Here is a 19180-nt window from a genome sequence, read left to right as displayed (position 1 = left end):
ATGGCGTCCCAGGATATCGAGAGCCACCGTGCCGGTGCAGAGGTCAACGCAGGAGACGCGGCATGCAGGAAGAAGTCTGTTGAGTTGCTGGAGGAGCTCAGCCTCCCCAAGGGCCTGCTTCCAAGGGAGGACATCCAAGAGTTCGGGTACAACCGAAAGACAGGGTTCATGTGGCTAGTGCAGAGGAAGAAGAAGGTCGTGCACGTACTACTAGAAAAATGATTTATGGCAACACCTCTTTTTCTTCGTAGGGGCGGCTCTATATGGTTGCCAAATGAGCCACCCTTACAAATAGATTTGTAGGGACGGCCGGTGTTATCAGCCGCCCCTACAAATGACCCGATTTATAGGGACGGCTCTATACCTAGCCGCCCCTACAAATTAGATTTATAGGGGCGGCTCAATATTGAACAGCCCCTACAAATAGACACCGAGTATTAAAAATTAAGCACTAAAATTGAAATTTTGTAAACGACCTCGGATGGAGAAACAACTAAAATGAAAGTTGTAGATCTCGAAAAGTTATGAAATTTTGTAGTTGACAACTTTTTGATTTAAAATCATCTTGTGAAGAAAAACTACGTTTGAATTTCTAAAAATTTGAAATTTTAATTTTTTAAACGACCTCGGATGGACAAACAGTAAAAATGAAAGTCGTAGATCTTGAAAAGTTATGAAACTTTGTAGTTGATAACTTTCTCATTTGAAATCATCTTGTCATGAAAAACTACGTTCGAATTTCTCAAATTTGAAATTCAAATTTTATAAGTGACCTCGGATGGAGAAACTACAAAAATAAAAATTGTAGATCTCGAAAAGTTATAAAACTTTGTAGTTGACAACTTTTTCATTTGAATTAGTTTAGGGCCTCAAACAATCAATTTATGCTCAGTTTTATATAATATGTGGGAAACTAAAATGGATTGTAGACATAAGTCATCGTGAGGTACAGTGGCAGAGGAGTTTGCGCGCGAGTGAGAGATTGTGGGTTCGAATCCCAGCAGATGCAAAGTATGCAAAAATCGTAAAAAAATGCTGCAACCATAGAGTGGGTGTGGCTGCCGGTGGGTACCTTCTTGGATTAAAAAAAATTACTATTTTTTTGCCCTTTTTTTCATAGGGGCGGCTCAATATACAGCCGCCCCCGGTCATCTCTATAAATCAATTTATAGGGATGATCTGAGAACCGCTCCTATAAATATATGATTTGTCAAAGCGTTTGGTAGGGGCGGCTGAGCAAATCGCCCCTACAAAACTTCTACATTTGACTTAGTGACACGTTCAAGAAGATCAAACAAACGGTGTCCTATGCCTCTGAGGTCACGGCGATCGCTGAGAAGGGCAAGCTGAGAAAGATCACCGGCGTGAAGACCAAAGAGCTGATGCCCTGGCTCAGCGTCGTCGAGGTTTATATTCCGGAGGCCTTGCCGGAGAAGGTCACCTTCAAGACCAGCACCGGCCTCTCTGACACCTTCGATGGTGCTGCCTTTGCGCTCGGAGAGTAATCTAGTTCAAGTTAAAAGTTGTACGTTGCTAGTGCTGCATGGCCGTGTGTATTTATCTCTTGTTTTGTAACTAATGTATGATATATCGTGTGTGTGAGTCTGTACCATTACCATAGAGTATTTCGATTTTTTTTTTAAATAATGGAAAATAGTTCCGGCTTCAGCCTTCTTCAGAAAAAGCATCAGTCCACATAAAACGAGAGAACATCGGATTTGCTTTCTTATACAATTCAGTGAGTTGTGTTAGGCTAGCTCGTATTCCCATCATATATAGAATCTCCATGTTGGATAGGACCGATGGACCATAATAGCCCCTCTCTTGCTTTGGAAACATGTCAACGAATCTCTATATAAGATTAGAGTACAAAATTCCTTGGGTCCATCATCCATCACTTTCACTCCTATCTTAGGTCCTACTCGGTTCTTGAACCTCATTCCACCCTTTGACTCACAGCATGAGGCTGAGGCTCGAGGCCCTGCGGAGGTAGATCTTGTCATCCTCTAACACTGTAAGTTATGGATGGCAAATGTAGACCCATGGTAGGAGTCTAAGGCATAGGACCTAGTGGAGGTAGACATATATCCTTGTCCAACATGATGTCAGTTAGTTTGAAGTTGTAAAACCCCTACGCCACACCATTCACATGGTGTCTTGGTCAGCAAACCCCAACCCCATGTTGTTCGCTTTGCACCTTTGCAAACCTCTTATAACAGGTGCACACACAATAGCCACACATTTAGGACGAGTTAATCTCTACAATGTGCCGAATGAGATTGTTTCTTTATTGCACCTAACATTTATTGTGGTTCTTAAAATTTGTTTGATTTAATTGAAACCATGTTAGGCCAAGCCCAATAAAGGTAGCTAACTAAGGTAACCTATAAAAAGCCCAATACTTTGTTGCTACGTACCAACATACTAGCTAGTATTCCCGTAAAAAAAATATTTGCTAGTATTTTTTTTTGACAACACATATTTGCTAGTATTATTAAATACTAGTAAGTATTAATTTTAGTATTTTCCGCATTGAGAATGGAAGTGTTAGCTTTTGTGTTTTTCCTTTTGACAAAGGTGCTCCTATGTCGATGCAGTAGCATTATATTGTTCTTTGATGTTTCATGAGTTGATTTTTTATTTTTTGTACTACAAAGGGAAGAGGGGATGGAGCTAGAGGACGACTAAATTAAATGTCTAAAAAATAATAAAATATCTTTATGCCGCCAGGTTAACCGGTGATATTTAAATACAGTCATTATAATAGGCAAAATTTAAATACATACCTCATTTGGCATAGCGCTACCACCGGTTCCTGGAGCTGTTTAGAGCCATTTTATACCAAACGAGGAAATATGAAACAGCTCCACCCATTGGGTCCCTTGAATCCTGCCATCACAACATTTTGGGCTCAGATGAGCAAAAAATAGTGGCTTCATCTGTCTCTAACCCACACCTATGGGCCTCACTGGGCATTGATGTTGTACTTCCCCCACCGAGCATGAGGAAGGGTATGGGCATAGCTCCCTGTTGGGCCAAGGCGCACGGCGGCCACCGGCGCGCGAATGGGGCACGGCCGTCTAGGAGCGCCGGGAGGCGCAGCTGCCGCAAAGGGCACGCGGGTCGTCGGGGAGGGCACAAGAGCCGCTGAAGTAGGGCGCACAAGCCACTAGGAGGGGGACGAGCGAGGTTGTAGACACTGGGAGAAACTAGACGAGGGAGGTATGGAGAGAAAGAAGAAAAACGAGAAAAAAGTAAGGAAAAGATCAAGAATTGAAGAGAAGTAAGGGTATTCTAGACATTTTAGTATATTTAACTACAATAAGAACCTATTTTCTAAAACAGTCCACTAAAATAGCCCCAGCTCCACTGTGGGAGTTGCTCGTGGAGCGGGAGAAAAAAAACAGCTTCCTTGGTGAAGTGAAGCCGTGTCAAATAGTACCACATTTATAGTGAACCGGTGGGCAACACTGATTTGGAATTTACTGTAGTGGTTTGGACTCTGTTTTCAGTATCTTTCACCAGTTAAACCGGTGGCTACTCGAATAGAGTTTAAACTAATTTACATAATGTACCAATTCATTGGAGCTAGATACATAGAGAAACGGTCAAGTTAATTTGTAGCTCAGCACGCCGGACGGGATGGAAAGCACGCCAAAATGGTCGTTGTCAAGCTCAACGCCCCTTTGCCAACGAAGTCAAACAAGACTGCACGATTCGTTGCACTGCTTCTCTGTAGTCTGTAGTCTGTACAAGCTGCCTGCCTACCTATATATATGTGCTGTTGCTCCATCCCTAATCACACAAACACTTCATCGCTCTCAAGAGCAGCTATCTACATACAGTTTACGGCTACATATATAGACTATAGTCTTTTTCTTGGCGCTACTCACAGCTCAATTTGTAAATCATGGCGTCCCAGGATATCAAGAGCCACCGTGCCGGTGCTGAGGTCATCATCGGAGACGCTGCATGCAGGAAGAAGTCTGTTGAGCTGCTGGAGGAGCTCGGCCTCCCCAAGGGCCTGCTTCCAATGGAGGACATCCAGGAGTTCGGGTACAACCGCGAGACAGGGTTCATGTGGCTGGTTCAGGGGAAGAAGAAGGTCGAGCACACGTTCAAGAAGATCAAGCAGACGGTGTCCTATGCCTCCGAGGTGACAGCGTTCGCTGAGAAGGGCAAGCTAAGGAAGATCACCGGTGTGAAGACCAAGGAGCTGATGCTCTGGCTCAGCGTCGTCGAGGTCTATGTTCCCGAGACCTCGCCGGACAAGGTCACCTTCAAGACCGGCACCGGCCTGTCTGACACCTTCGATGCCCCTGCCTTTGCTCTTGGAGAGTAATCTAAGTTCAAGTTAAAAGTTGTACGTTGCTGGTGCTGCATGGTCGTGTGCATTTATCTCTTGTTTTGTAACCTAACATGTATGATGTATCGGCTGTGTGAGGCTGTACCGTGAAGTATTTCTATTTTTTTAAATAATGGAAAATAGTTCCGGCTTCAGCCTTCTTCGAAACGAATCAGTCCACATAAATAACAAGAGAATATCGAATTTGATTTCTTACACCATTCAGTGAATTCTGTTAGGCTAGCTCATATTCCCATCGTATATAGAATCTCCATGTTGGATACGAAAGACGGACCATAATAACCCCTCTCTTGCTCTGAAAATAATATTAGAGCACAAAATTTCTTGGGTCCATCATCCATCACTTTCACTCCTATCTTAGGTCCTACTCGGTTCTTTGACCTCACTCCACCCTTTGACTCACAGCATGAGGCTGAGGCTTGAGGCCCTGTGGAGGTAGGTCTTGTCATCCTCTAACACTTGTTGCTCGCTTTGCGCCTTTCTAAACCTCTTATAACAGGTGCACACACAGTAGCCACACATTTAAGACGAGTCAATCTCTAGATAATGTGCCGAATGAGATTATTTCTTTATTGCACCTAATTAACATTTATTGTGGTTCTTAAAATTTGTTTGATTTAATTGAAACCATGTTAGGCCAAGCCCAATAAAGGTAGCTAACTAAGGTAACCTATAAAAAGCCCAATATTTTGTTGCTACATACCAACATACTTGCTAATATTGCCATAAAAAACATATTTGCTAGTATTATTAAATACTAGTAAGTATTAATTTTAGTATTTTCCGCGTTGAGAATGGAACTGTGCGAACACTTGTTGACAAGTACCCTTGTGTGTTCGTTTTGTGATGAGTGATTGTCAATGTGATCTACGAAGTGGGTTGAGTGGTGACTAACCCTACCATGGCGAAAGTTATGTGTGCGACATGTCTTTTGGCTTGTGTTGTGCAGGTGTGGAGCTCGGATGCGGTGGTCGACGGCGAGGTGAAGGTCAAGGAGGACGTGCCGTGCCGACAGACCGGGAGCGGTGAAGGACGGACGTGAGGCTTGGACCGAGGGACCCAGAGGCCGGGTGACTAGCTGCGGTGGCTGACACTTGGGACATCGACAAGTGCAAGAAGACATGGAGTGACGGTGTTGACCGGGTCAAGACGGTGGACGCGTGAGTCGAGCGAGGCTCAGGAGGACTTGGCGGGCCGGCCGGTCGAGGACGGCGGTGACACGCGTCGGATGGCGGGGGACGCGTATGGAGTACGCTACTCGCGGACGGTTTGATGGTTTGGACCTCAAAACCATCGGATGGACGGTTTACGGGTTTGGGCCTCAAAACCCGGGCAGAGGTTCCGAGGAGGGACGGACGGCACGTGGCGGCATCGGGGAGTTCGCGTCGAGGCGAAGCTACCGGTGAGAAGGCGCGGTGGCCGTCGGATCAAGATTACACCGGGTTGGACAACAACGCCCTTGGGCTTAGCGGTTCAACTCATTTGTATCCAGGGGCAAAACTGGGAATATGTAATAGCCCTGTTAAATAGGATGAGGGAGCCCCCATCTCCCTCACCTCCTCTAGTTTTCATTTTCTCCTTTAGGGTTTCTTCCTCTAGTTTGCTTCCATGTATGAGAGAGGTCCACAACTCAAATTGTGACTTGGTTTTGAAGGAATCGGTGGCCGTAACCACCGTATGCCCTCCGGGATTCATGATTTAGTTGTGTTCTTGATGTGATTTTGGTGTTCTTCACGAGCTCCTTTTGTCCCCTCTTGTTTCCCCTCTCATTTCTTCGTTTTGGGATGGTTTTGGTTCGTTCTTGTTGCCTTGGATCAATCAATGACATGAGTAGAAGCTTTCCACCGAAGGAAATCCACTAATTCCTCACGAGATCGCAGATCCGAGCAATTTAAGTTCTTGACCTATTTTTTGGGGGATTCTTCAATTCCTTCGATTCACGGAGTTAGAGTTTGTTTCGGGCCATGATCCTTTAGAGGTTGCCTTTCTACTCGCTTGTGAACCCTTGTGCAAAGTTTCAAGTCATTTGGAGTTGATTTGATCAAGTTATGGCTTGATTTAATTTTTCTCGAGAAACTGCTCGTTCATACCGGATGTGTCCGATATGATCTAGGACGTGTCCGATATTTCTCACTTTGGAGTTTTGAGCTGAAATTTGGTGGAGACCTTCCCTTGGTGTCTAAAGAGCTATGGTTAAAATTTCATGATTTTTGGACACCATTTGACGGGGTTTTGGATTTTTCTCTTTTGGTCAGCTTGCTGCTGAAAATACCGGACGTGTCCGAGATCATACCGGACGTGTCCGAAAATATCGGACGTGTCCGATATAATACCGGATGTGTCCGATATTTGCAGAAGCAGTGCTGTTTTCTTTTGGGAGTTTGCTCGTTTGGGCTTCGATCTGTGTTCCGTTTGGTCTGTGGTGACCCGCTGTGTTCTGAGGGAGCATCCTCCCTTCTCTAGGGTCGTGGTCATCAAGTCTTTCGTGTATGTTTTTTTTGGGGATTGATGTTGGGACAGTGGTTGAAGATTTTGAAAGAAATTTGAGGCTCCCATTTACCCCCCCCTCTGGTCGCTGTTTCTGGTCCTTCAATTGGTATCAGAGCCGGTTAAGGATCATTCCACCTTAATCGGTCCATGATCCACGAAGGCGACATGGAGCGTGGTTCCGGCAAACCACCGCACTTTGATGGGTCCAACTATCCTTATTGGAAGATCCGCATGTCTGCGCATCTCCAGGGGATTGATTGGCTCGTCTGGGAAATTTGTGAGGATGCTACTTACGTTGTGCTCCCTGTTGCGGCCCGTACCACCCAGGATCACAAGGATCGGCACAACGCAAATAGCAAAGCTCGCAGTGTGCTTTTCTCGAGTCTTTCGCTTTCTGAGTTCGAGCGTGTCTCCGATTGTACTACAGCTCGAGAGATCTGGGTGAGGCTTCAGAGCTATCACGAGGGGACCGCACAGGTCAAGACCAGACTCTACGAGACGTACAAGCGCGAGTACGAGAACTTCTCTCAGCTTGATGGCGAGTCCATCGATGCCATGTTTTCCCGCTTTCAGACTATCGTCAACAAAATGAAAGCGAACAAGGCCAACTTACCTTATAGTGATCATGAGAGGGCGCTCAAGCTTCTCTATGCCCTTGATCGAAAGGTATGGGATGTGAAGGTGTCGGCGATCATCGAGTCGGCCAACTACGACACCCTCACCGTCGACGAGCTTTTCAGCAAGCTCAAGTCCACAGAGATCGACTACCAAACCCAAGCCAAGCTCAAGAATCCTTCTGCACCAACCATGGCTTTGGTCTCAGGTAGTGGTTCAAGTTCATTGACTAACCCTTCACAAGCTTCTTTCTCTTTGTCGTGCTTGATGTCAGTCACAGAGGAGCAGCTGGAGTCTCTTGGGGATGATGAGTTGGCACTCGTCATCAGTCGGTTCTCTCGGTTTCACAACAACCGTTTGAACCGCCGACGTAGTGGTGGCCCGAAGGAGGGATGCTATGGATGTGGAGATCCGGACCACTTTGTCGCGCACTGCCCCAAGAAGAAGCCCTTCACCAACAAGTACGACTCCAGCAAGCGCAAGGATAAGTGCGACTACACCTCTAGCAAGCACAAGGCCAAGGGCGGCTTCGACAAGGAGGCGATCAAGAAGGCGTACTGTAGGAAGGCCAAAGCTCAAGAACGCGCCTTCCTCGCCTCCCTCAGCGACCTCGACGACGACTCCGACGATGATCACTCTTCTTCTCCCTCGACCGACGATGAGTCCGAGAAGAAGTGCGAGGACAAGCTCAACGGTCTCTGCTTTGTTGCCGGTGCAAACCGTGGTGGGTTTTGCACTATGGCGGTTGACGGTGGAGCAAAGCTCAAAAAGGACATCGACGACGAAAATGAGGTACCGCCCACACTTGACTCACTTATGCTTGAGCTTGATACTATGAATGATACATTGATGAGTCAAGATAAGTTTCTTAAGCGTGCTGCCCGTGAGAGAAAAGAGTTTAAGGACCAGCTAGAGGTTGCTTTGAAGGAGTTGGAGCTTGCCAAGAGTGGTGTAGTGGTGTCAGAGGAGGAGGAGTGCGATGAGTGTGCTATACACATGTCTAACCTCTCTGACTTGCAATCCAAGTATGCTATTTTGCTTGATGAATGTGATGAGCTGAAGTCTCATTCTGGGTTGCTCAGTGCATGCAAGTCTTGCTCAGGCTTGCAATCTGAGTTGGCAGAGAAGGTTGCTAAACTTGCTGAGCTTGAGAAGGCCAACTCAGATAGCACCACCACTACATGTGTTCGATGTGAAGCTTTGGTGTTGGAGCTTGAGTCCTGCAGGCATGACAAGATGGGAACCAAGGAAGAAAACACACAACTTCGGTCCATCTTGAGCTGGGTGTCATGTAGTGAGCCTCAGTTGGGCATGATGGTGAGCCAGTTTAGGCGGGGAACTGACTCATCGAGAGTAGGATTTGCTATAGGTGGGAAGGGTGAGCATGTCTATGGCAAGGTTGGTGAACATAGTGGTTTGAACCCAAGTGAGAAACCCACCAACACTCCCAAATTGATCAAGATCCCTCCACCAGAGTCTACCAAGCCTATGATCAAAGATGGTGTGTTTGAAGAACCACCAAAAGCTCCACCATCCAAGCAAGTTTGGGTTCCCAAACCGAACCACTTTCGGAACTCACTCGATACTCTACCCAACATCTCTAGTGCACCCCTTCCTAAAGCCAAAAAGCCTCAGAGAGTGAACCACATCCACAAGAGAGTGAGTCAACCACCATCCAAGAGAGAGGTGAGGTACCACTATGACTATTGCCATAGAGATGGTCATTTGGCTGAGTTTTGCTTTAGGAGGAAGAGAGATGAGCGGCGCGAGTACGAGTTGAACAACCGGAACATGTACCGTCCTCCCCATGGCGTACATGTACCGCCTGTTCAGAGGCACAGTGTTAGGCCTAGAGGTGCAATGCCTCAAGGTGCTAGGCCTCAGGTGGTGAGACCACGTGGTGGTCGTGCCCGGCGTGGCCCAAGTCATGATCTATATGACTCTGGACCTCGCGACGGTGGCTTTCAGTCCCACACTCCTAGCGGACCACGTTTTCCCCCACGTGGTGATCGCTTCTCTCCAATGGGACATGGCATGTATGGTGTTTTTCCTAACACTTTTCCAGGGCAAATGACTCAACACTGGTATTCTCCTCATTTCACTAACCCTAGTGTTGTGCCATTTGCTCACCCCCTGTCTTTCTATTGATGCAGAGCGAAGGCCTGGAGAACACGTGGCTTGTTGATTCCGGCTGTTCGCGCCACATGACCGGAAGTTCCAAATGGTTCTCCAGCCTCGACCCCATGCAATACAAGGAGTACATCACATTTGGGGACAATAGCAAAGGTAAGGTGCTGTCTCGTGGGACCATTCGGGTCAATGAGTCTTTTATCTTGAAGGACATTGCTTTGGTTTCAAGCCTGCATTTCAATTTGCTCTCTGTTTCACAACTCCTTCAAGATGGGTTTGAGCTGCGCTTTAAGACTAGACTTTCTCGTGTGCTCGATTCTCAGGGACATCTAGTTTGTTAGATCGTTCCTTTCGGTCGAGTTTTCAGAGCTAATTTCTCTCAGTGTTTCGGTTCTTCTCGCTGTTTGGTTGTCGGATCTTCTTCTGATTTGTGGAAGTGGCATAGGAGACTTGGTCACTTGAGCTTCGATCTCCTAGTGAGGTTGAGTTCTCTTGACATGATCCGAGGATTGCCCAAACTTAAGTTTGAGAAGGATCTGGTATGCCATCCCTATCGCCACGGAAAGATGGTGGCTGCTTCCCATCCTCCAGTGACTCAGGTCATGACCATGAGACCCGGTGAGCTACTCCATATGGACACTGTTGGTCCGGCTCGGGTTCGGTCAGAGGGAGGAAAGTGGTACGTTCTTGTGATCATGGATGATTTTTCTCGTTATTCTTGGGTGTTTTTCATGGAGGGCAAGGACGAAGCATTTTCTCATGCTCGTGACTTGATCTTGAGGTTGCAAACTGAGTTACCAAAGAATGCCATACGAGCTATCCGCAGTGACAATGGCACTGAGTTCAAAAACTCTCAGTTTGACACCTTTTGTGCTTCCTTGGGTCTTGAACATCAGTTTTCTTCACCCTATGTCCCTCAGCAGAATGGTGTTGTTGAGCGCAAAAATTGGACTTTGGTTGAAATGGCCAGGACGATGCTCGATGAGCATAGGACTCCTAGGCGTTACTGGGCTGAAGCCATCAACACCGCCTGCCATGTTTCAAACCGCATTTTTCTTCGTGCTTTCTTGAAGAAGACATCCTACGAGTTGCGGTTTGGGCGTCCACCCAAGGTGAGTCATTTTCGAGTCTTCGGTTGCAGGTGCTTCATTCTTAAGCAAGGTAATCTTGACAAGTTTGAATCTAGATCTTCGGACGGTATATTTCTCGGTTACGCTTCTCATTCACATGCGTACCGTGTGCTTAATCTTGAGACTAACCGTGTCGTGGAGACTTGTGAAGTCATCTTCGACGAAACCATGCCCTCTTCTATTTCGGTCTTTGAACGTGTAGGTGATGAAGAGATGGGTGACAGCATTTTCGTTGAGGATGACAATGACGTCGATTGGGATGATCCCAAGCCATCTCAACCGGCTGCCCCGATCGAGCCAGCTTCGACCACTTCGGCTCATGGCCCCGAGCCCTCCACCTCTACTTCATGGGGTCCATGCGAGCCGCTTCCTCAATCGACTGAGGAGGCCCCAGCTGTGGATGAGGGGGAGGCAACTTCGTCTTTGGGTGCACCTCGACATATCCAGCGACGCCATCCTCCTCAGACCATGATCGGCGACATCGACGAAAGGGTAACACGTTCCAAGTCTTATCATATTTCTCATTTCGCTCATTCTGCTTTCGTAGCTTCTTTTGAGCCTTGAGATATTGGACACGCACTATCTAATGCCGATTGGGTTAATGCTATGCACGAGGAGTTAGAGAACTTTGAGCGGAACCAAGTGTGGGTTTTAGTTCCACCTCCACCAGAGTACCACCCCTTAGGTACAAAGTGGGTTTACAAGAACAAGCAGAGTGAGGATGGGGTGGTGGTGAGAAACAAGGCGAGATTAGTGGCTCAGGGTTTTTGCCAAAAAGAGGGAATAGACTATGAAGAAACCTTTGCTCCTGTTGCCCGTCTAGAAGCCATTAGGATTCTTTTAGCATTTGCAGCTTTGAAAGGGTTCAAGCTGTATCAGATGGATGTAAAGAGTGCCTTCTTGAATGGGTACATAGAGGAAGAGGTTTATGTGAGGCAACCCCCTGGCTTTGAAAATCCAAAGTACCCCAACCATGTTTTTAAACTCCACAAAGCCTTGTATGGTTTGAAACAAGCCCCGAGAGCCTAGTATGAGCGTTTGAAAGCTTTCTTGCTTGATAAGGGTTTTAGGATGGGTTCCGTAGATAAGACTTTGTTCCTCCTCAAGCAAGGCACAGACATCCTTTTGGTTTAGATATACGTGGATGATATAATCTTTGGTGGCTCTTCTCATGCTCTTGTTGCCAAGTTTTCAGATACTATGAGTAGGGAATTTGAGATGAGCATGATGGGTGAATTGACTTTCTTCCTCGGGCTGCAAATCAAGCAAACTCATGAGGGGACGTTCGTGCACCAAGGCAAGTACACCAAGGATGTGCTCAAGAAATTTGATATGGGTGAGGCCAAGCCTCTTTCAACGCCTATGTCAACCATGACGGCCCTGGATGAGGACAAGGAGGGAGAAGGCATGGACCAGAAGGAATACCGAAGCATGATTGGGTCCTTGCTGTACCTAATGGCGACGAGACCGGACATCCAGTTCGCAGTCTCCTTGTGCGCGCGCTTTTAGTCTTCTCCGCGCACGTCTCATCGTCAAGCCATCAAGCGGATCCTCAGGTACCTTCGTTTCACACCCGAGTTTGGTCTTTGGTTTTCAGCCTCCTCCTCTCTTTCTCTTTGCGGGTATTCTGATGCGGATTATGCTGGTTGTCGTGTTGAGAGGAAGTCCACTTCGGGGACTTGTCAGTTTCTTGGATCTTCTCTTGTGTCTTGGTCTTCTCGCAAGCAGTCTAGCGTCGCCCAATCCACCATAGAAGCAGAGTATGTTGCTGCTGCTGCTTGTTGTTCCCAGTTGCTTTGGATGATAGCTACTCTGAGAGACTTTGGGTTAGAGTTTAGGCAAGTGCCTTTGTTTTGTGATAGCACCAGTGCCATAAGTGTAGCCAAAAACCCAGTCCTTCACTCAAAGACAAAACACATAGAAGTTCGCTTTCACTTCTTGCGTGACCACTATGAGAAAGGTGATATCGATCTACACCACATTGATACCCAAAACCAGCTCGCAGATATCTTCACCAAACCACTTGACCAAGCCCAGTTTGCTCGCTTGCGAGGGGAGCTTGGAGTTTGTTTCCCTTTTTAGAGGAGGGAAACTTTGGTTGTTGTATTCTAGTTTTGCTTTTCTTTGTAGTTTAGCCTTTGTTTTTGTTTTTATATCATACTTGCATATCATATCATCATGTATCATATTGCATCCTGAGCTTCATTCTTATAGTAGCTAGATTGACACTATGCTCTTGTTGGGGATGTTATGGATATACATGATGTGCTTTTGGCTTAGGCTCCTCTTGATCAATTGATGCATGTTATGAGCTAAGCTTGTTTTCCAAACTATGAACTTGATTAAAACTTATTGAAACATGAAATGTGTTCACAACTACTTGTGGCACTAGCATGTGTAGAATGTGTCGAGATCTTTTTCTTGCTTCATATATATGCTTAGTTGCTATGGCTCATACCTTGAGTTACACACTTGCTTGAGAAACTTGAATTTGTGCGAAAACTTGAAAATCAAACTAAGTGATTTGAAAAGATCGGGATGGGTCTGTACTATCCTATGTCAGAGTATCGAGACAGCTCCAAATTGCACTCATTGGTGAACTTGAGCTCTGTAATGGATACCGAGATCATTGTCTTAAGCTTCTGATTGCCTTTGGCATAGGCTTGACATGGTCGCTAAGTCAGGTTTTGATGGCACAGATAACCTCCCGCACACACTTGTCTGACAAACTTTAGTAATAAGCTGCATAACTCCGATAAATTTCAATTGGTGTCTAAAATTTGATCAAACCACAAGTTTGTCTCATGACATGATGTGTGAACTTTGTTTGGGGTAGTTCACTTTGCATACATGTGTAGCACAAGGTCGATCTCCTGTCTATTTTTGCTATGTGCTCCTTTGGTGGTGAACCCTCTTTTAAAATTGCTCAAACTTGATCAAACTTACTTAAATGCCATATTTCGTTTCATTTGGTAACCTTGAGCATTTGCTAGCACTTGTATGTGTTGCTATATATACATGACAGCATCCACTAGAGCATTCTTTCAATCTACTTGCTATAATCTTGAAGCTTCTGCATTCACACATTTCTACATTCCTAGCTTGTCTTGAGGGGGAGTTGCAATTCTTAGGCTCTAGCTTGATAAGTGCATAGTCAACAAGGGGGAGAAGTTTCCACACTCACAATGTCACCTAAAGTTGAGCGATATGCTTTCATTTGAGAGAGATTGCACTTGTTCAGGGGGAGTTGCATGTGAGGTGTTTTGCTAGTGGTGTTGAGCCCATTGCCTCTTCTTGAGGGCTAGCTTTGTTTTACTTGGTTGCGTCGAGCCGTTGCCCATGTCTTTGGGGACCAAGTTTTGCTCATTTTCAAATGACCTGGTTCTTGGCTTTTCTTTGGCTTTTGGTCATTTGGGTGAGTTCTTTCTTTTCTCTTCTTCTTCTTTTTCTTTTGCTCAAGCTGTTCGTGTATTGGTGTTGACAATGCACTCATCAAGGGGGAGATTGCGAACACAAGGTTGACAAGTACCCTTGTGTGTTCATTTTGTGATGAGTGATTGTCAATGTGATCCACGAAGTGGGTTGAGTGGTGACTAACCCTACCATGGCGAAAGCTATGTGTGCGACATGTCTTTTGGCTTGTGTTGTGCAGGTGTGGAGCTCGGATGCGATGGTCGACGGCGAGGTGAAGGTCAAGGAGGACGTGCCGTGCCGACAGACCGGGAGCGGTGAAGAACGGACGTGAGGCTTGGACCGAGGGACCCAGAGGCCGGGTGACTAGCTGCGGTGGCTGACACTTGGGACATCGACAAGTGCAAGAAGACATGGAGTGACGGTGTTGACCGGGTCAAGACGGCGGACGCGTGAGTCGAGCGAGGCTCAGGAGGACTTGGCGGGCCGACCGGTCGAGGACGGCGGTGACACGCGTCGGATGGTGGGGGACGCGTATGGAGTACGCTACTCGCGGACGGTTTGATGGTTTGGACCTCAAAACCATCGGATGGACGGTTTACGGGTTTGGGCCTCAAAACCCGGGCGGAGGTTCCGAGGAGGGACGGACGGCACGTGGCGGCATCGGGGAGTTCGCGTCGAGGCGAAGCTACCGGTGAGAAGGTGCGGTGGCCGTCGGATCAAGATTACACCGCGTTGGACAACAACGCCCTTGGGCTTAGCGGTTCAACTCATTTGTATCCAGGGGCAAAACTGGGAATGTGTATTAGCCCTGTTAAATAGGATGAGGGAGCCCCCATCTCCCTCACCTCCTCTAGTTTTTATTTTCTCCTTTAGGGTTTCTTCCTCTAGTTTGCTTCCATGTATGAGAGAGGTCCACAACTCAAATTGTGACTTGGTTTTGAAGGAATCGGTGGCCGTAACCACCGTATGCCCTCCGGGATTCATGATTTAGTTGTGTTCTTGATGTGATTTTGGTGTTCTTCACGAGCTCCTTTTGTCCCCTCTTGTTTCCCCTCTCATTTCTTCGTTTTGGGATGGTTTTGGTTCGTTCTTGTTGCCTTGGATCGATCAATGACATGAGTAGAAGCTTTTCACCGAAGGAAATCCACTAATTCCTCACGAGATCGCAGATCCGAGCAATTTAAGTTCTTGACCTATTTTTTGGGGATTCTTCAATTCCTTCGATTCACAGAGTTAGAGTTTGTTTCGGGCCATGATCCTTTAGAGGTTGCCTTTCTACTCGCTTGTGAACCCTTGTGCAAAGTTTCAAGTCATTTGGAGTTGATTTGATCAAGTTATGGCTTGATTTGATTTTTCTCGAGAAACTGCTCGTTCATACCGGACGTGTCCGATATGATCTAGGACGTGTCCGATATTTCTCACTTTGGAGTTTTGAGCTGAAATTTGGTGGAGACCTTCCCTTGGTGTCTAAAGAGCTATGGTTAAAATTTCATGATTTTTGGACACCATTTGACGGGGTTTTGGATTTTTCTCTTTTGGTCAGCTTGCTGCTGAAAATACCGGACGTGTCCGAGATCATACCGGACGTGTCCGAAAATACCAGACGTGTCCGATATAATACCGGACGTGTCCGATATTTGCAGAAGCAGTGCTGTTTTCTTTTGGGAGTTTGCTCGTTTGGGCTTCGATCTGTGTTCCGTTTGCTCTGTGGTGACCCGCTGTGTTCTGAGGGAGCATCCACCCTTCTCTAGGGTCGTGGTCATCAAGTCTTTCGTGTATGTTTTTTTGGGGATTGATGTTGGGACAGTGGTTGAAGATTTCGAAAGAAATTTGAGGCTCCCATTCACCCCCCCTCTGGTCGCCGTTTCCGGTCCTTCAAACTGTTATTTTTTTTTAAAAGCACCACCATGGAGGCGGCCTTCCTGGAGGCCAATGGAAGTGTTACTTTTTGTGTTTTTCCTTTGACAACGGAGCTCCTATGTCGATGTAGTAGCATTATATATATTGTTCTTTGAAGCTTCATGAGTTGATTTTTTTATACTACAAAGGGAATAGTGGAAGGAGTCAGAGGACAACTAAATTAAATGTCTAGAAAAAATAACAAAATATACTTACGCCGCCAAGTTAACCAGTGATATTTAAATACAGTCATTATAATAGGCAAAATTTAAATACAGACCCCATTTGGCATAGCGCCACCACCAGTTCCTAGAGCTGTTTAGAGGCATTTTATACCAAACGAGTAAAATGAAACAACTCCACCCATAGAGTCCCTCGAATCCTACCCTCACGGCATTTTGGGCTGAGATGAGCCAAAAATAGTGGCTTCATCTGGCTCCAATCCACGCCTATTGCCCCACTAGGTGTTGATGTCATACTTCCCCCACCGTGCAACAGGAAGGCTTGGGCATAGCTCCCTGTTGGGCCAAGGCGCACGACGGTCACAGGGGCGCGAATAGGGCATGGCTATCTGGGAGCTCTGGGGGCCATAGCCACCACAAAAGGCACCGAGCCTCTGAAGTAGGGTGCACGAGCTACTAGGAGGGGGACGAGCGAGGTTGTAAACGCTGGGAGAAACTAGACAACGGAGGTGTCAAGAGAAAGAAGAAAAGGGAGAAAAAAGCAAGGAAAAAGAGCGAGGATTGGAGAGGATTAAGGGTATTTTTGACAATTTAGTATCTTTTTTTGAAAATGGTAGTGTTAAATTTTGTATGTTTCCTTTGACAACGGAGTTCCTATATCGACGTAGTAGCATTATATTGTTCTTTGATGTTTCATTAGTTGACTTTTTATTTTTTATACTACAAAGGGAAGAGGGGAAGGAGTCAGAGGACGACTAAACTAAATGTCTAGAATAAAATAGTAAAAAAAACTAATGCCGCCAAGTTAACCGGTGATATTTAAATACAGTTATTATAATAGGCAAAATTTAAATACAGACCCCATTTGGCATAGCACCACCACCGGCTCCTAGAATTTAAATACAGACAATTTTTATCAAGCGGGGTAAAATGAAACAGGTCTACCAAAGAATCCCTCAAATCCTGCCCTCACAGAGATTTTGGGCTGAGATGAGCCAAAAACAGTGGCTTCATCTGGCTCCAACCCATGCCTATGGGCCCCACTGGGTGTTGATGTCAGATTTCCCCCCATCGGGCACGATCGTCTGGGAGCGTCGAGGCGCGTGGCCACCACAAAGGGCACGCGGGTCATCAGGGAGCCGCCGGGGAGAGGCACACGAGCCGCCGAAGTAGGCACACGGGCCACTGGGAGGGACGAGCGAGGTTGCATACGCTGGGAGAAACTAAATGAGAGAGGTGTGGAGATAAAGAAGAAAGAGAGAAGAAAAGAAGTAAGAAAAAGAGCGAGGATTGAAGAGGAGTAAGGGCATTCTAAACATTTTAGCATTTTTAACTTCTATAAGGAGCTATTTTCTCAAACAGTTCATCAAAACAGCCGCAACTTCACATGGGAGCTGTTCATAGAGCAGGAGAAAAAAACAGCTTCACTGGTGAAACGGTACCATATTTATAGTGAACTGGTGGGCGACATTGATTTGGAATTTAGTGTAGTGGTTTGGACCCTGTTTTCAGAACCTTTCACCATTTAAACTGGGCAGAAGGCCACATGACAAAAATGTGGCAGTCGAAGGATTAATATGGACCTACTGGATGAAATTTAAATAAGAGAAATTTTACAATGGTTGACATCAATCAGTGTAAAAATATGATATACCAACATGTGGCTTCATAGAGTTCAAACTAATTTACTTAATGTACCAATTCATTGGAGCTAGATACGTAGAGAAACAGTCAAGTTAATTTGTAGCTCATCACGCCGGACGGGATGGAAAGCACGCCAAAATGGTCCTCGTCAAGTTCAACGCCCCTTTGCCAACGAAGTCAAACAAGACTGCACGATTCGTTGCACTGCTTCTCTGTAGTCTGTAGTATCTACAAGTTGTCTGCCTGCCTATATGTGCTGTTGCTCCATCGGTAATCACACAAACACTTCATCACTCTCAAGAGCAGAGATAGCTACATAGAGCTTACGGTTACATATAGACTATAGTCTCTTTCTTGGCGCTACTACTCACAGCTCAATTTATAAACCATGGCGTCCTAGGCCATCGAGAGCCACTGCGCCGGTGCAGATGTCATCACCGGAGATGCCGCGTGCAGGAAGAAGTCGATTGAGCTGCTTGAGGAGCTCGGCCTCCCCAAGGGACTGCTTCCAACGGAGGACATCCAGGAGTTCGGGTACAACGGCGAGACAGGGTTCATGTGGTTGGTGCAGGGGAAGAAGAAGGCCGAGCACACATTCAAGAAGATCATGCAGACTGTTTCCTATGCCTCCGAGGTGACCGCATTCGCCAAGAAGAGCAAACTGAGGAAGATCAACGGCGTGAAGACCAAGGAACTGATGCTCTGGCTCAGCGTTGTCGAGGTCTATGTTCTCGAGGCCTCGCCAGACAAGGTCACCTTCAAGACCGGCACTGGCCTCTCGGACACCTTTGATGCCACTGCCTTTGCGTTTGGACAATAATATAATCAATGCAATCAGTAAAACTGCATTGGCTAGCTACTACCTTGAAATACATATGCCGATCGAGCCGTGTAATCTCAGTTGAATTTCAAAGTACGTTTATATTTTGGAATCTATTTATTTATCTTTTGTTTTGTATAATAAACACAAAAATGTATGAGAGCAAGTATAATAACATGTTATAAGCTGGCTAAATACTGAGGTGGAGAGAGAGGAGAGGGGAGAGAAGCGGCTGTAAGCTTACAGCCGGCTTAGGCACAAGAACAAAGAAATTTTGTGAGAGAGATATGTGGGTCATGTATTGACAGTGAAGAGCTAACTATTATATGAGTGTGCTGAGAGAAGGCTGTAAAGAAACCTTACAGCCGGCTGCTGGTTGTATTGTTAGCATTGCTCCAATGGATGTATTGATGGAAATAATAGCAATTTAGTGACGTTGAAATTAATTCCGACAATGAGGAAAAGAACAACAACATGTACCATAGGTGTA

The 19180-nt window shown here is 46.2% G+C and overlaps 3 protein-coding genes across 3 annotated transcripts; all 3 read left to right on the top strand.

The window, feature by feature from the left end:
* Nucleotides 1-1505, top strand: LOC136527036 (uncharacterized). Its single transcript, XM_066519639.1, has 2 exons — nt 1-200; nt 1274-1505. The coding sequence occupies exons 1-2, from the start codon at nt 1-3 to the stop codon at nt 1503-1505; spliced, it is 432 nt and encodes a 143-aa protein (XP_066375736.1).
* A 2329-nt stretch (nt 1506-3834) lies between these two features.
* Nucleotides 3835-4419, top strand: LOC136529748 (uncharacterized protein At5g01610-like). Its single transcript, XM_066522820.1, has one exon. It carries the CDS (start codon nt 3911-3913, stop codon nt 4340-4342), a length of 432 nt encoding a protein of 143 aa, XP_066378917.1. The 5' UTR covers nt 3835-3910; the 3' UTR covers nt 4343-4419.
* Nucleotides 4420-17613: 13194 nt separating this feature from the next.
* LOC136526066 (uncharacterized) lies at nt 17614-18690 on the top strand. Its single transcript, XM_066518849.1, has 2 exons — nt 17614-17664; nt 18271-18690. The coding sequence occupies exons 1-2, from the start codon at nt 17614-17616 to the stop codon at nt 18688-18690; spliced, it is 471 nt and encodes a 156-aa protein (XP_066374946.1).
* The last annotated feature ends 490 nt before the right edge of the window (nt 18691-19180 follow it).

Source organism: Miscanthus floridulus, chromosome 19 (assembly GCF_019320115.1).
Source record: "Miscanthus floridulus cultivar M001 chromosome 19, ASM1932011v1, whole genome shotgun sequence".
NCBI lineage: Eukaryota > Viridiplantae > Streptophyta > Magnoliopsida > Poales > Poaceae > Miscanthus > Miscanthus floridulus.
This window is presented reverse-complemented; position numbering and strand designations above follow the sequence as displayed.

Coding starts and splice junctions, on each gene's coding strand:
- LOC136526066 (XM_066518849.1), top strand. CDS start 17,614: ATGGGAGCTGTTCATAGAGCAGGAGAAAAAAACAGCTTCACTGGTGAA. Junction 17,665..18,270: donor ACAGCTTCACTGGTGAAACG/GTACCATATTTA, acceptor ATGGCGTCCTAG/GCCATCGAGAGCCACTGCGC.
- LOC136529748 (XM_066522820.1), top strand. CDS start 3,911: ATGGCGTCCCAGGATATCAAGAGCCACCGTGCCGGTGCTGAGGTCATC.
- LOC136527036 (XM_066519639.1), top strand. CDS start 1: ATGGCGTCCCAGGATATCGAGAGCCACCGTGCCGGTGCAGAGGTCAAC. Junction 201..1,273: donor CAGAGGAAGAAGAAGGTCGT/GCACGTACTACT, acceptor CATTTGACTTAG/TGACACGTTCAAGAAGATCA.